The sequence below is a fragment of the Mesoplodon bidens genome (genome assembly GCF_964165515.1).
Source record: "Mesoplodon bidens genome assembly, chromosome: 1".
In the NCBI taxonomy this organism is placed as follows: Eukaryota; Metazoa; Chordata; class Mammalia; order Artiodactyla; family Ziphiidae; genus Mesoplodon; species Mesoplodon bidens.
Window position 1 is genome coordinate 18,599,231 of NC_138176.1, and position 14,058 is coordinate 18,613,288.

General features: G+C 38.2%; 1 protein-coding gene across 4 annotated transcripts in view; it reads right to left on the minus strand.

Annotated features, from left to right (window-relative positions):
* Window positions 1-14,058, minus strand: part of VTI1A (vesicle transport through interaction with t-SNAREs 1A) — a 377,277-nt gene that overhangs the window by 351,395 nt on the left and 11,824 nt on the right. For all 4 annotated transcript variants that reach the window (XM_081231828.1, XM_081231829.1, XM_081231830.1 and 1 more), the window contains exon 3: window positions 11,786-11,896. In XM_081231828.1, the coding sequence (XP_081087954.1) occupies window positions 11,786-11,896 (111 nt within the window). The remainder of the gene's footprint in view (window positions 1-11,785; window positions 11,897-14,058) is intronic.

Below are 14,058 nucleotides of genomic sequence, written 5' to 3' on the forward strand. Positions count from 1 at the left end.
GTCTTGGGTCTACATTCCTTGGGCTTTTCTCACTATTGCACACTTCCTCTCTTGGCAAAGTGGTCCATGACCAAATTTAGCTTCACACAATTTTAGAAAAATATGAGATAGACCATTTCTAACCAATGTCTAATAATACATGTATGATAATTTTTTAAGGGTAAATAAAGCCATCAAATAAGGACCCCGGATCAGACAGCATTTGAAATGGGTAGCGCGGAACCACGTTCTTTAAAAAACGGTAGAAAAATGTAAACTTCATTGAAGCTAAAAAGAAATCTGCAAGATTCTAACAATGGAGATTGTTTTCTCCTTTCTAAGTTTCACCATAAAAATTACATATCGCGGGCTTCCCTGGTGGCGCAGTGGTTGAGAGCCCGCCTACCGATGCAGGGGACACAGGTTCGTGCCCCGGTCCGGGAAGATCCCACGTGCCGCAGAGAGGCTGGGCCCGTGAGCCATGGCCGCTGAGCCTGCGCGTCCGGAGCCTGTGCTCCACAACGGGAGAGGCCACAACAGTGAGAGGCCCGCGTACCGCAAAAAAAAAAAAAAAAAAAAATTACATATCGCCATAAATAAGATAACCCTAGCCTTACTTCAGTTGAAATTTATTTGTAGACTAGGTTTATATAAAAAATCAAAATAAGAAAGCAATGAAACAAAAAATGTCAGTCATTTAATATGCAAAGCTGCAATGTTTCAGTAGGAAAGTCAAAGGATGTCAGGTAAAAAAAAACTCAGACAAGATTAACAACGGGCACCCTTGTTTTAAAGTACAGAATACACTCTTTAAGAAACTCATTTCATTTCTGCAATTAAACATTTCACACCGGGGCTTCCCTGGTGGCGCAGTGGTTGAGAGTCCGCCTGCCGATGCAGGGGACACGGGTTCATGCCCCGGTCCGGGAAGATCCCACGTGCCGCGGAGCAGCTAGGCCCGTGAGCCATGGCCGCTGAGCCTGCGCGTCTGGAGCCTGTGCTCCACAACGGGAGAGGCCACAACAGTGAGAGGCCCGCATACCGCAAAAAAAAAGAAAAAAAAAAGAAAACATTTCACACCAAGACCAACACCATGCAGTGTGACTTTCCAAACCATAAAATCTAAGTCTTTCTCCATTTTAAGAATGCAATTACAAGTCAAATTCTTTATAACCAGTAACAGAAATTACCATTTTCACAGTAGATTTCCAAGTCCAAGACAGTGATAACTTGTTTTAAACAATACTTAACAGAACCAAGTGGAGAAAATTTGTAAATTTCCTCAGAATCTTCCGTGATGGAGCTTGACCTACAGAAGCTTTTGTGAATTTGCAAAGGCACGAGGCACCTCAAGAACCAATAAAGTGTAATGAGGATGAAGTCCCATTTCTTGATGTTTCCCAATGTGACCACACTTAAGCATTTCAGAGGCATTTCTAGCAAAGGCTTTTAATCCATGATCTGATGAACTTCTTAAAAGAAAAGCCAGAAGACGAATTTGGCTCCACATATGTTCTTGGTTTTATTCTTAAATATGAATTTTCCATTTGGGAGAACTAAAGGACAGAAAGTTAAACAAAACAAGCCAGAAAGAGACTATCTGTGTGCATGGTCCCATGTCCTGGTAGGTTTCCAAGGACCTGAAATCCAGAGAAAAGCCTCCGGCAAAATCTCTTCTAACCCCATTTTAACTTCTTGTACAGGAAAGCTTAAACTAGTTGACACAGCAAAACTCTTCAACCACTACTACACAGCTGAAAAACCTTCACCCTAGAGACCAGATTGGGCTCCGTCTTCATCACAAGCAGCTCAATGCTCCTAAAAGCTATGAGCTAAGTCAGAAGTGCCTAATCCGTTTTAAGTTTTGTTCTGAACCTCACAAATGTGGAACTGGATAAAAGACAGTAAGAATGGCATAAAGAGCAATGGAAGATTCATGAAAGGAAGAAACGAGAAGCAAAGTCAGAACCAGGATGTGTCACTCCCAGTGGCTCACTTACTTCAGCAAAGCAAAGCACAAAACTGACATGCTTTATTCTAATATGTTTTAACCCTAGGGCCTAAGTATGAAATCTCTAGCTAAGTCAGTGGTATTAAATAGTTCAATTTTGAGTTTCAAGATTCCTAGAACATAAGCTTTAAGAGGGCAGTGAACGTGCAGGCATCTGTGCTACGGTCTTGAGGACTTTGGTTGCCCTAGCAACATCACAGCATCACTGTCACCCACTTTAAAGTTTGGCATTTACCAGGAGAGTGCCTGGCAAGTGCTTTGATAAAAGACATTTTATTTAAAAATCAATTAGCTACTTTTCTTTCCAAGGACTAGTATACCCTACGTGAAAAAAGAGCATGGCCCGAAGGCAAAAAAAAAAACAAGTGAAAGGCTTATCTTTTAAACTACATAGTACTTTTCCCAGGGAAATTCAACAGGGGTGCCGCAAATCTTGGTAACAGTCTCTGACCATGTATTTGCAGAATATCAGACTATTTTTGAGCGTGGGACAGTTTACAAGCAACCAGTAAAAAGTTTCCTATTTATGAGCAAACAATTTAACATTAAAACAGAGTTGGCTTTTTGACTATGGCAATTAGTTTCTTCATGTTCCAAACACCAAATAACATTTTCCCGTTAATTTTTAAACCAATGTGGCTTTAACTTAAAATAAACTGTACATCAAAAGAATGGAAAATAAACAGCCAAGAACACAATTTGACGAATTGGATTTATTTAGTTTATTTATCTAAACAGGGACCACTGGATCTCTTTAATAGGCTGACAGTTGCATTGGGCTGGCTAATAAAACATTCAACAGTGTCTTCAGCCAATATAGAAATGCAAATCCCATCAGAAATATTTTATTCATGAAGCAGTAATTTCAGTTACTACCAGTTCTTTTTTTAAAAAATGGCACTCTGCAAATAAACAGTGCCATCTAGTGACTAACAATGAAGCCAAATTTATCACCAGTTTATGGTTAAATCTTTCAAAAATCTTACCTGTTTTTATCTTTCCTCTTTATTTCCTAGGTAAGATCAAAGTGGCTAGGCAAAACAAACAAACAACAGAAAAGCCGATAATAATTTGTTAAGTCATTTAAGAAGGATTATAAGCAGACACAACTACATTAAAACCAATAAGCTTTATAATTCTTTTTTGTTTGTTTGTTTTAAAGCAATTTAGCACCGTTTCTAGAAAACATACACTTCATCTGCTTAGAAAACTCAAACCATAGAAATAACATAAAGTCATAACAAAAATTTGCTCCTTCTACCATAAAATGACACTAAAACTTTAATTCCAATGATTAAAAAAAAATTAGTAAGTATCAATAGATAGAAAAAAAATCTTCCAATAAAATTGTAATATCTTATCAGGAATCTGACACCAATTAAAAAAAATGTACACACACAAGAATGTGTGAGTGCACACACAGAGATATATCCATACCAGTATATACTTCAACTTTGCCAGTAACTACAGTGGACATGAAAGTTATTTTTGCAGGTCACAAAGCTCTACAGGAGGTAAAGACAATGGTCTGAAGCCCAAAGCAGTCATCATAAAAGCAGTCACTTTGGAAGAAAGTGTCAGAGTTTCCAAAGGGAAGAAAATCTATTAAGGCCAACATCAAATTCAGTACATAAGACCAATGATAAAATATTTAATACATACTACTGTTCCATTCAAGAATACACGGTGGGGAGAAAGGTCAAGAACATGAACCTTTAACAGCATCCCGAATTAGGAGACCAGGGTGACATGCAAACACAGATCAGCCCCAGAAGGCATCATCACTACAGCTGAAAACAGACTTTTGAATCCATTTCCTGTGTCAGGCTTTGAAATTACTGGGCTCTGTGAGTAGAAGATTTACCAAGGTCAAAGCCTGGAATGAGAATCCTACAAACAAAGAAGGCCAACTGCATGATGATTTTCTAACAATTTCACCTATCGAGGCCTTAGGAAACAACATCCTCAGAAAATAACTGCAAACAAGTAAAATCATGTATGTACACGTACAGTATTACTTTCTCCCTTAAAGGGGTCATGGTCATATCCAGATAACTAAAATATTCTTCAGTTTCTAATTACGAAATTTTGAAAATGTAAAATGAGATCAGTTTTAGACCAGATATGAGAGCCATGCATATCTACTAGCCTTACCAACATGAATATATCTTCCATGGAAAAGTATCTTAGAAAAAGAAATCTCAGTTGTATTTAATTCTAGAATTGTGAAATCCCCATAATGACAGATCATGACATATCTTTTTCATATAATTATGGGTTAAAAGAGTGATGTACATAAAGTACTTACCTCTGGTCTGCCTATGATTTTTAGCTCTTATTTAACATTTTGATACAGAGAAGATCATAGAAAGAACAACAAAAATGATCTCATAAATCACAGTAAAAACATATTTCCAAGGAATATTTTAATTAGAGCTATAATATTGTTGATAACCTTTGACGTGATAATCTGCCTTCTGAGAAATGACCCTGATGAAATAATCCTGTTCTAATATGTTCATTGCAGCACAATAAATTATGGAGGGGATAAATGGAAATACATTAGGATTCAACAAAAGATGAACTAATATCACTGATTGAAATATTATTATGCACCCATTAAAATGATTAAGAATTTACAGAAATGGAAAGCACCAATGTTAGAACCTTGTAAATGTGGCTCGAGTAGCACCATTATTATGCAAAATAAAACAACAAATTATACAAAAGAGAGGGGAAGGGAAGATTAGAAGGAAATAAATAAAAATGTAAAATACGAATCCTTTGAGGTAATAGGGCTAAGGTGATTTTCTTTCTTCTTTCTACTCTTATTTATTTCCAGAATATTCTATAGTGAGCAGGTATTATTTTTATAGAGAATCCAACAACAAATGTAATTTTTTAATGGAAATCATATTTATTAAGTGCACATAGTGGAGGAAGATTTTGCTGGAATGATTCTGTCCAGTCTGGCTTCCTTATTTCTTTCTAGAATGTACTTATGCTCCTGCAAGAGGGACAGCTGATGTCATAATTACAACATATTACCACTGACATGATCCAAATTTCTAAAACACGCTTCCATGGTTTTCTACAGCTTCCACAGAACAGAAGTAAAATATCTCAGGAAGTCACAAGAACAGGAAAGATAAACAGAAGCATCAAGTTTTTGACCTTTCAACAAAAGTCATAATTTAAAAGGGTTCATTGCTCTCATTTATACTTCTTTAGTCTATCTTAGACTTAATAAAATAGAATACAGCTACTGGCTTCAGTCATAAACTCAGATACTCAAGTTGTCCATTCACCTGTTAAAAGAGCAAGTGTAGGTAGTAGCAGTGAAAGCTTCAAGCTGTTCCACAACATCCTTTGAACCCTGACCTAAGGGACCAACTCCGATAGTCGGCAGGAAGTTGGGTTTCCAGGACCATTCAGCCTCACTGCTGAGACTGTCAATAGAAGTGCCATTCTCTGATGTAGACAGCTCTGCACTAGGAGCTGGTCTAACAATCACTTCACATAGCCTGCCAAACAGGAAAAGGACAGCATTCGGGCACCACTGACCTGGGATAGAAGTGAACTTGAGACTGGGGCTAAAAAGCTCTACTGCTAATCCTCCACCCTAAATCCTGTAGTCTGTGTATACATCTTAAAGGAAGTTCAGCTTTGTTACAAAAAAAAAAAAAAGAAGAAGAAAAGAAAAAGAAATATGCAACTATACAAATCAGCCACCAGATGGCGCAAGCATCATAGTATTACAACAACAGATGCAAAAGACATTCATCATTCAACACACCACGTCCTCATGACTTAGGGAATCTTATCCTGGTACATCACTTATTTGTCCCTTTCTTTTTCTACTTACTGAGACTTGGTCAAATACTTTATACAACGTTTGCTTTTTGTTGTTGTTTGTACAAGTTTAGGGGTTTTTTGTTTGCTTGATTTTATTTTCTTAAGAAGCAAACAATAATCTTAAACTTGAAAAAATCCTCAACTACATTTTTCCTCCTTTTAGCTGGTTCATTTTCCTGGACATGACCATGCCCTAGCTAACCTCATACCAATACTGAAGGAAGAAATTACAAGAATGGCTTAAATACATGAATTCTGATTTTTACATTGTTTTCAAACATACAAAGAAGCTATTAAATTGATTTTTATGAAAATGTGAAGTTGAGGGTAGGGAGTTGCAAAGGATCATGGAGAGAACATCAGAATGTGTGTTTAAGTTATTTGATTCTGGTCCTGGCTCTAAACAGCAGTGTGACTTTAAGGTAAGACATTTGGTCCCCCTGTTCCTCCATTTCCTCATCTCAAAAATGTGATTGGATTTGAACTTCTCTGGACCTAATATTCCTATTACTCTGAGACTGTCAGAATCCAAAATGAACACTATGAGGCTATAAGAGGCAAAAAATCAAGAAAAATGGAATTAGGCAAGTGAACAGAATCATCAGGGGTAGCAACAGTGTGAAAGGGAACATAGAGATGACTGCTGATTTCCCTTACCTTCCCACAACTATGACTGTAAATTATAACCCATATTTTAAAATCTTTTAAGTATGTATTTAGTCAGCTACAGATTAAATTCTATGATAGGTCATTGTAAAGAGCAGACTATTATTCTTTTTTCATTCTCAGATGTACACAATTATTCACTAAGGATTAATAAACATTAAACTCTACTGAACTTTCATGCCAGTAATGACAGAGTAATTGATACAGGACCAACCCTCCCTCTCTAAACAACTATAACAATGGACAAAATGTGTGAAGCAATCGTTTTAAAAAACAACAGGCAGTGTAGGACTGAAATCCTGTGAGGAGAGAACACTTGAAATGAACCGTACAATCACCAGGGCTCTCAGCCCGTAGGCACTGATCAGATTCCAGCACGGGGGGGCGGGGGTGGAGCCCAAATGGAGCCTAACATGTCTCTAAGCTTAGGAGGTAGATACTGGAGGTGGGAACTGCCGAGATGGATGAAACTTAGCAGAGTAATGGAGAGAAGGAGCTCCAGAAATCTATAAAGGGGTCCTGTTAAGTCTTTGGCTGAAAATGAACTTGCGTATGTAGAGGTAAGAGGTGTAACAGAGGACATGTATTGGGGAGCCACGGGTGGAATGGAGATTCTGGAGGTCACTGAAAGCAGGGAGATACAATTCTGACCAAACAGAGGGTGGAATATTCACTGAACATTCCAGTCATTCAAATGCAATCCAAGAAAGACAAACCTCAAAAGTCAGGCTACTCTAGACATGTCCTAACAAAGTTAACAACAAGCCTTGAAAGGATCTGTTAGTAAATTATCTGCTTGTCCAAATAAAGGCCAACATTCTCTAAAACAGGCACTGTCAACAGAGGTGACATTATGCCCAGAGGCAAGAACTGGTTCTTGGGAGGATGAAGAATCTTAAATATTACCAAGATGCATGGCCCTCCAAAGGGCCACAGAACATGAACAGATGTACAGACACACAGTATATTTATGGTACTAAAATTTCCTGGGGAAGAGAGGAGCAATTAGGAAGAAAAAAGTCTAAAAAAGTTCCTTAGTGGAGTGCTAATGAAAAAAAGATTGAGATGCACTACTCCAAAGGAAACCAACAAATTTTAGGCTTTTAACAATTCAGCAGGCAATGAGAACTCTGTAGGATTCTGTGGAACAGTGTGACCTATTCAGATCAGTGTGCTAGAAACATATTTCCAGAGTGGAGTGGAGGGTGGTTTAGACTGGGAGAAGAATGGAAGGAGGCAAGGCTACTACAATCATCCAGACTGAGAAACATGAAGGCTTCCAGTAGTGGAGATGAAAGCAGGAGCTATTTAAGTGACAGGATTGTTAACTCTCAGTGACCAACTGGATGCACAAGAGGATGAAGAGGGAAAAATTAAAACATCACTCTGAAGTGACTAGTACTTGTCAAATTTAAGTGTTTGTGTTTAAAGGACTCTGGGGTAGCAGTGCCCAGTAAGTAGTAAGAAATATGAATTTAGAGCTGTAGGGAGTTCTGACTGAGAAATCCAAGAGAATTATAGCTGTGGTATTGAAGCCACAGGAGCAGATGATAACACAAGGAGTAAGACAGTGGGGTAAGTGGAGAAGACGTCCGAAGAAACCAGGCATCTGAGGGACAGGCAGAGGAGGAGGAAGAAGAGAAAGCAAGCAGACAATGGGGTTGAAGAAAAAAGTACTGAGTTGTCCTCTACCTTTCCCCATTGGCATAGATGTTCCCCCAAAGCCTTGATATTACAAGGGGAATAAGAGAACGTCTTCATTTGCAATAAACATTGCAATTGAAGGACCAATTGAAGATTGAAGGACCAATCTCTACTATTTTTTCCTGGGATTCAATACTTTGAGGTATGGTATATGACTATAAGAAATTATCAAATGTCTTTAAGAAGATATTCTTCATTCCACTAAAAAACAAAATTAAATATAAAAAGACAATAAGAATCAAAACAGAAGTACATAAATATTTCCTACATTCTATTCAAATGCCTCACGTGATAAGGTAAGGTAAAGTGGACAAAGCTGCGAAACAGGAGGCGAAGGACCACTCACTGCTCCACGCCCTACAACTGCTTCTCATCAAGCGAGAGCAGAGGCCAAGGTCTTCACCAGGCCTGCAATGCCCTTAGAGGTCTTTCCTCTGCCCCCACTTCTGTAACCACAGGCACCCCTCTCTCCCACTTGGGCACAGAGAACAAACACCCTAGCAAAGTGGGCACAGAGAACACCCTAGCAAACAGTCACACCATCCTGCTGGTCACTGTCTGTCCATTTACTCATCTTCTTTATAGCATTTATCACTACCTGAAATAAAGATAGATGTATTCACTTGTTTCTTGTCTTCCCCATTAGAATATAAATTTCACGAGAGCAAGAACTTTCTCTCTTAGTCACGGCTCTTTTCCAGCACCTAGGACGCTGCCTGATACACTATAGGGCTCAAGAAGGACTTGTTGAATGAAATCCATAATCAAGCTGGACCTCTTGGTTCTACCACATGTAAAATGGGGATAGTAATCCGCATCTGCTCTGTCCACCCTTCCTACAGTGAAATGAATAATGCGTGTTAAAGCACTTTATAAACTGTGAGTCCCGTACAACAGAAGGTGGTGGTGGTGGTGGTGAAGGACGTTTCCTGACATAGCAGAAGAGAGCTGCGGCAGCAAATAGACAGATGAACACATGAATTTTTTAACGATAGCCTGGAGACTAAATGTTTAGCTCCTAGCTGCTGTTTCCATTTTTCTTTATAATAGAAAATATATCTGAGAAATGCTTATCCAAATACGTGATACCTAAAGGACTCTATTCTTCAGGAATGTAATTCTTTTTTTATTTTTGCGGTACGCGAGCCTCTCACTGTTGTGGCCTCTCCCGTTGTGGAGCACAGGCTCCGGACGCGCAGGCTCAGCGGCCATGGCCCACAGGCCCAGCCACTCCGTGGCATGTGGGATCCTCCCGGACCGGGGCACGAACCCGTGTCCCCTGCATCGGCAGGCGGACCCCCAACCACTGCGCCACCAGGGAAGCCCGGAGATGGGGTCTTTAAAGAGTTAAATGAATTAAAATAAAGTCATTAGGGTGAGCCTTAATTCAATATGACTGGTTTCTGTATAATAAGAAGAAATTAGAACATAAACACATGCAGACTGTGTTTGTATGTGAAGACACAGGGAGAAGATACAGGGAGAAGACGGCCATCTACAAGCCACAGAGAGAGGCCCCACAAGAAACAAACCCTGCCAACACTTTGATCTCAGACTTCCAGCCTCCAGAACTTCAACAAGACAAATTTTTGTTGTTTAAGCTGTCCAGTCTGTGGTACTTTGTTATGGCAGCCCTAGCAGACTAATATGCTTAGTTGTTTTAGAAATCAAGAGAAAAATCTTTGGAAAAGCGTTTCATGAAGATGAGGTAAGAAAACTAAAATAATCCTTATAAATATTTTACTTTCATCATTTATATTAAAACATTAACTTTAATTAGAACTGTCTAAGTACAATTTTGAGTTGTCAAATTCTTAAATCAATCCAATTTTCTCACCATATCTCACATTCTTGCTGAGAGAACCTGCCTTTCACAAAGTGGTTAGAGAAGGTTTTATCTAGTACAGAGCACAGAAGCAAGGCAGTTACATTTCTTTTCTGAATTTAGGCCTATCGTGGATTCCAATTTTAATTTTTAATTAATAGGCGCACAACTTAAATGGCAATTGCATCAGAGTCACTGACATAGCCCATCTCAGCTTCTCAGGAAAATATCCATTATAATATAAAATAAACATGCAAAACTGTAAATCACCCTATTTCCAGACTCTAGGTGGAATTTCTACTAGATTCAGTACCACTGGCCTTATAGTGGAAGGGTACACTGTAGTCTAGCAGATATAGCCTCCAAAAGTAAAACACCTAAGGAAGGAACAGAGGCAGAATGATCCTTATAAATTCTTCACTTTCTTTATGAATTTGGACCCCAGGGTCAGAAATAATAGTTCACTTACATGCCAACATCTGACTCCTGTCACTCACAGGTAAAGCTCAGATCTTTCCTCATTTACATTTTTTTAATTTAAATTTTTAATTGTGGCAAAATATACTTAATATAAAATTTACCATCTTAACCAATTTTAAGCGTGTAGTTCAGTAGGGTTAAATATATTCACATTGTTGAGCAACCAATCGCTACAACTTTTTATCTTGCAAAACTGAAACTCTATACCCATTAAACAGTAGCTGCCCATGTGCCCCTCCCTCAGCCCTTGGCAACCACCCATCTACTTTCTACAAACACTACTTTAGGTACCTCAAATAAATGGAAACACAGTATTTGTCTTTTGTGACTGGCTTATTTCACTTAGCATAATGTTCTCAAGGTTCATCCATATCAAAACGTATGTCAGAATTTCCTGCATTTTTAAGTCTGTGTAATATTCCATTGTAGGCACACACCACATTTTATTTATCCATTCATCTGTCGATGGACACTTGGGTTGCTTCCATTTTTTGGTACTGCGAACAATGCTGCTATGATCAAGGGTGTATACATATCTCTTCAAGATCCTGCTTTCAATTCTCTTGGGTATATACCCAGAAGTGGAATTGCTCACCTGTATCTTTTCTACTCCGGTTACTTTCTAATTACTAACAATTTTAACATCAATATCTTTAAATTTATATTCTTAAATTTGCTATAAGGTGGGTGGAGTTGAAACTCAGAGATATAGGAAGAGAAAGCTAAATATTCTCATGAGACAATCAACACAAAGGATCCCTTATATAAATTATTAATTGAGTTCCTTCTGTCTTTTGGGGGGGAAGGGGTATAATGTATCTTTTTAAGACTCTAATAATAAAGGCTACGAAGCCTATCCCAGAAAAAAATACACATAGAAACACACATCTAAAAATACTGATATAATTTCAGGACATTCACGAGCCCCTGAAGTCCATCCATGAACACTGCAGTTTAAAGGCTGCAAACTCTGAAAAGGCCCCAAATTGGATTTCAAAATTCTAATAAATGCTAAATACCAATAAATACTATCTAAACTCAAAAAACCACATGATTTGGATCTATTTTGGAGTCAGGAATCCAACATACCTTCAAGTCCATCACTGGCCAGCTCTACAAGCATTTTTAGATCCCCAAGTCTTTGGCACAAGCTCCCAAAGACGATGCACTTAATGCTGACTGAGGCGTGTGGGGGCAACAATAAAAACGACATGAAAACCAGTGTGAAGACCAGTAAGTACAACAAAGGGTGCAATCTGACTCACAAAATCTGTCTCAAGTTTTCCCATTTCTTGCTTGTAGCTTCTCATCCTGTTGCTGTACATTCCTCGACTTTGGGGTGGTATCTCTCGGACTTCCAAATCCATCTGTTCCAACTGGAAGGGTGAGAGAAAAACATGACTTAAACCATATGCTTACTCTTCATGTGACTAGACATTTTGAGCTGAAAGGATTTAATTCCAATTCCTCAGTTGACAACTTGAGGAACCAGACCCAGGGAGCTAACTGCCTGTGGTCAATTGAACACTGGGACTATTTTTGTGCTCCATGTTTGTTAAGGTCAACGAATAGGTACTGAGTGCTTGCCAAGGGACATATAGAGTGCCAAAGTGTTTACTTTGTCAAGCATTTTGTAAAGCTATGTGCATTAAGCCAAACCTCCTCAATGATAATGACCTGACTATCCGTGGAGTATCCTATCATTCCACCCAACCGGGTCTGGTCTTCTGACCCCAAACCACCAGAACTACGCCAAGATAAACCAAACCGTTATTTCTACAATTATTCTATGAAATGTCAGCCCAGTCTTAGTCATTTGGTGAAAATTCTCCTGGAAAGTCTTTTCTGATTAGGAAAATCCCATGGCAACCAATATGGGATCTTAAACTCTAGTCTTATACTTTTTAACCATGTTGATATGGAGTTAAATGGATACAGTAACATAAAATTACACAAAGCTCACTGAAATCAGAGCAGGGCACTTTATAACAACCTGTCATGATATAACACTTTGCATACAACACATGAGCATTTAACGGGAGGCAATACAGAAATAGTATGATGGTTAAGAACACAGGCTTTCAAGTCAGACGCCTGCGTTCACAGTTCACATCGTAGGCTACACTGCTTACTAGTCATGCAACCTTGGACAGGCTTCTTAACTTCTCTGGGTCTTACTCTTTCCATTTCTAAAAACAGTACGTCTTTTGTAGGGCAGTTATAAAGATTAAACAGGGTAATTCCTATAATGTGCTTAAGACAGTGTCTTACTTGGTAAACACTAGATTAATGTGAATAATAGGAGTGATGATTACTGATGATGAAGAAGAAATACTGCAAGCATGATACAAAGTATCAGCTGTAGTTTATTTATATTTGGCATTAAAAAATAAAAACCAACAACTAAATTGGCTCAGGCCATGTCTAATAAACTCACATCCAAAAATGTTGTCAGATATTTTGCCTTTTAAAGCAAATAATCTTAATTAATTATTTCCATGAACACTATACACTTGGCACTAATAAAACTCTTACTTGTCCAGTGTTAGAGTCTGAGTAACAACAGTAGAACTCAGATAAACCAAAACACCATGTTTCAATTCACAGGCCTTGATTTTTATTAAAAAAAAAAGAGATTGTTTTAATTACCCTTGATTTATGCAGTAACCATTTAAATTATTGACATGTCTCAACATAAATGTGAAGCACCAATAAATTAGTTACTCAGCAAGGCAATTATTTAGAGCACTTCTCTGAAATCATCATTATGTACTTAGTTCTAATAAGGTTGAGCAGGATCATCCAGACAAATAACTGCAAAAGTACATGGAAGAGAAAATCCGGGCGTTAACTACACTTTTGTTTCAGGCATCTTACAAGGACACTTAAAACTAACCAAAAGTAGGTAAGAAAGAAAAAAAGGAAACACACAACAAACACTTTAAATGAAACCAGAAATAAGGCTAATATGCACTAGTTTCATGTTGTCACAACATTCATGTGACCAATGTCAAGTGGAAGACACAGTAATTATGAGACATGCAGTGTCCAAGAGATTAATGCAGCCTGTTCAGCAGAAATACAACTCATCCTAATAAGTAAAATCATAATGAAGTTCTTCTCACAGCATCCTCAACAAAAGGACAGTATATAATAATAAGGATGTCATCAGAATTAAGTAAATCACCTCCTGATCGTTGTAAACAAATAGAAACATATCTAAGACAAAACTCCTTATGTTAGTAACCAATGGAGATGACCATAAGCTCCATGGGGGTATAACTCGGTTTTTCTTGGTACAGTGAAACCTTGGTTATCAGGAAACCAGCTTTCTAATATCATCAAGTAAAGCAACGTCTCCAAAAGAAGGCAAACCAATGAACCAAAACACAGGTTTTGATGGCAAACAAAACAAAAACAAAAACACCCGCTACTGAGAACTCAACAAGATAAGAAGTTAACTCAAGATCCAAAGAATTGATCAGTTGTATTACTTATGGTAAGCCTGCCAACCTGAAGGAAGAAGCGTCCAGGTTGG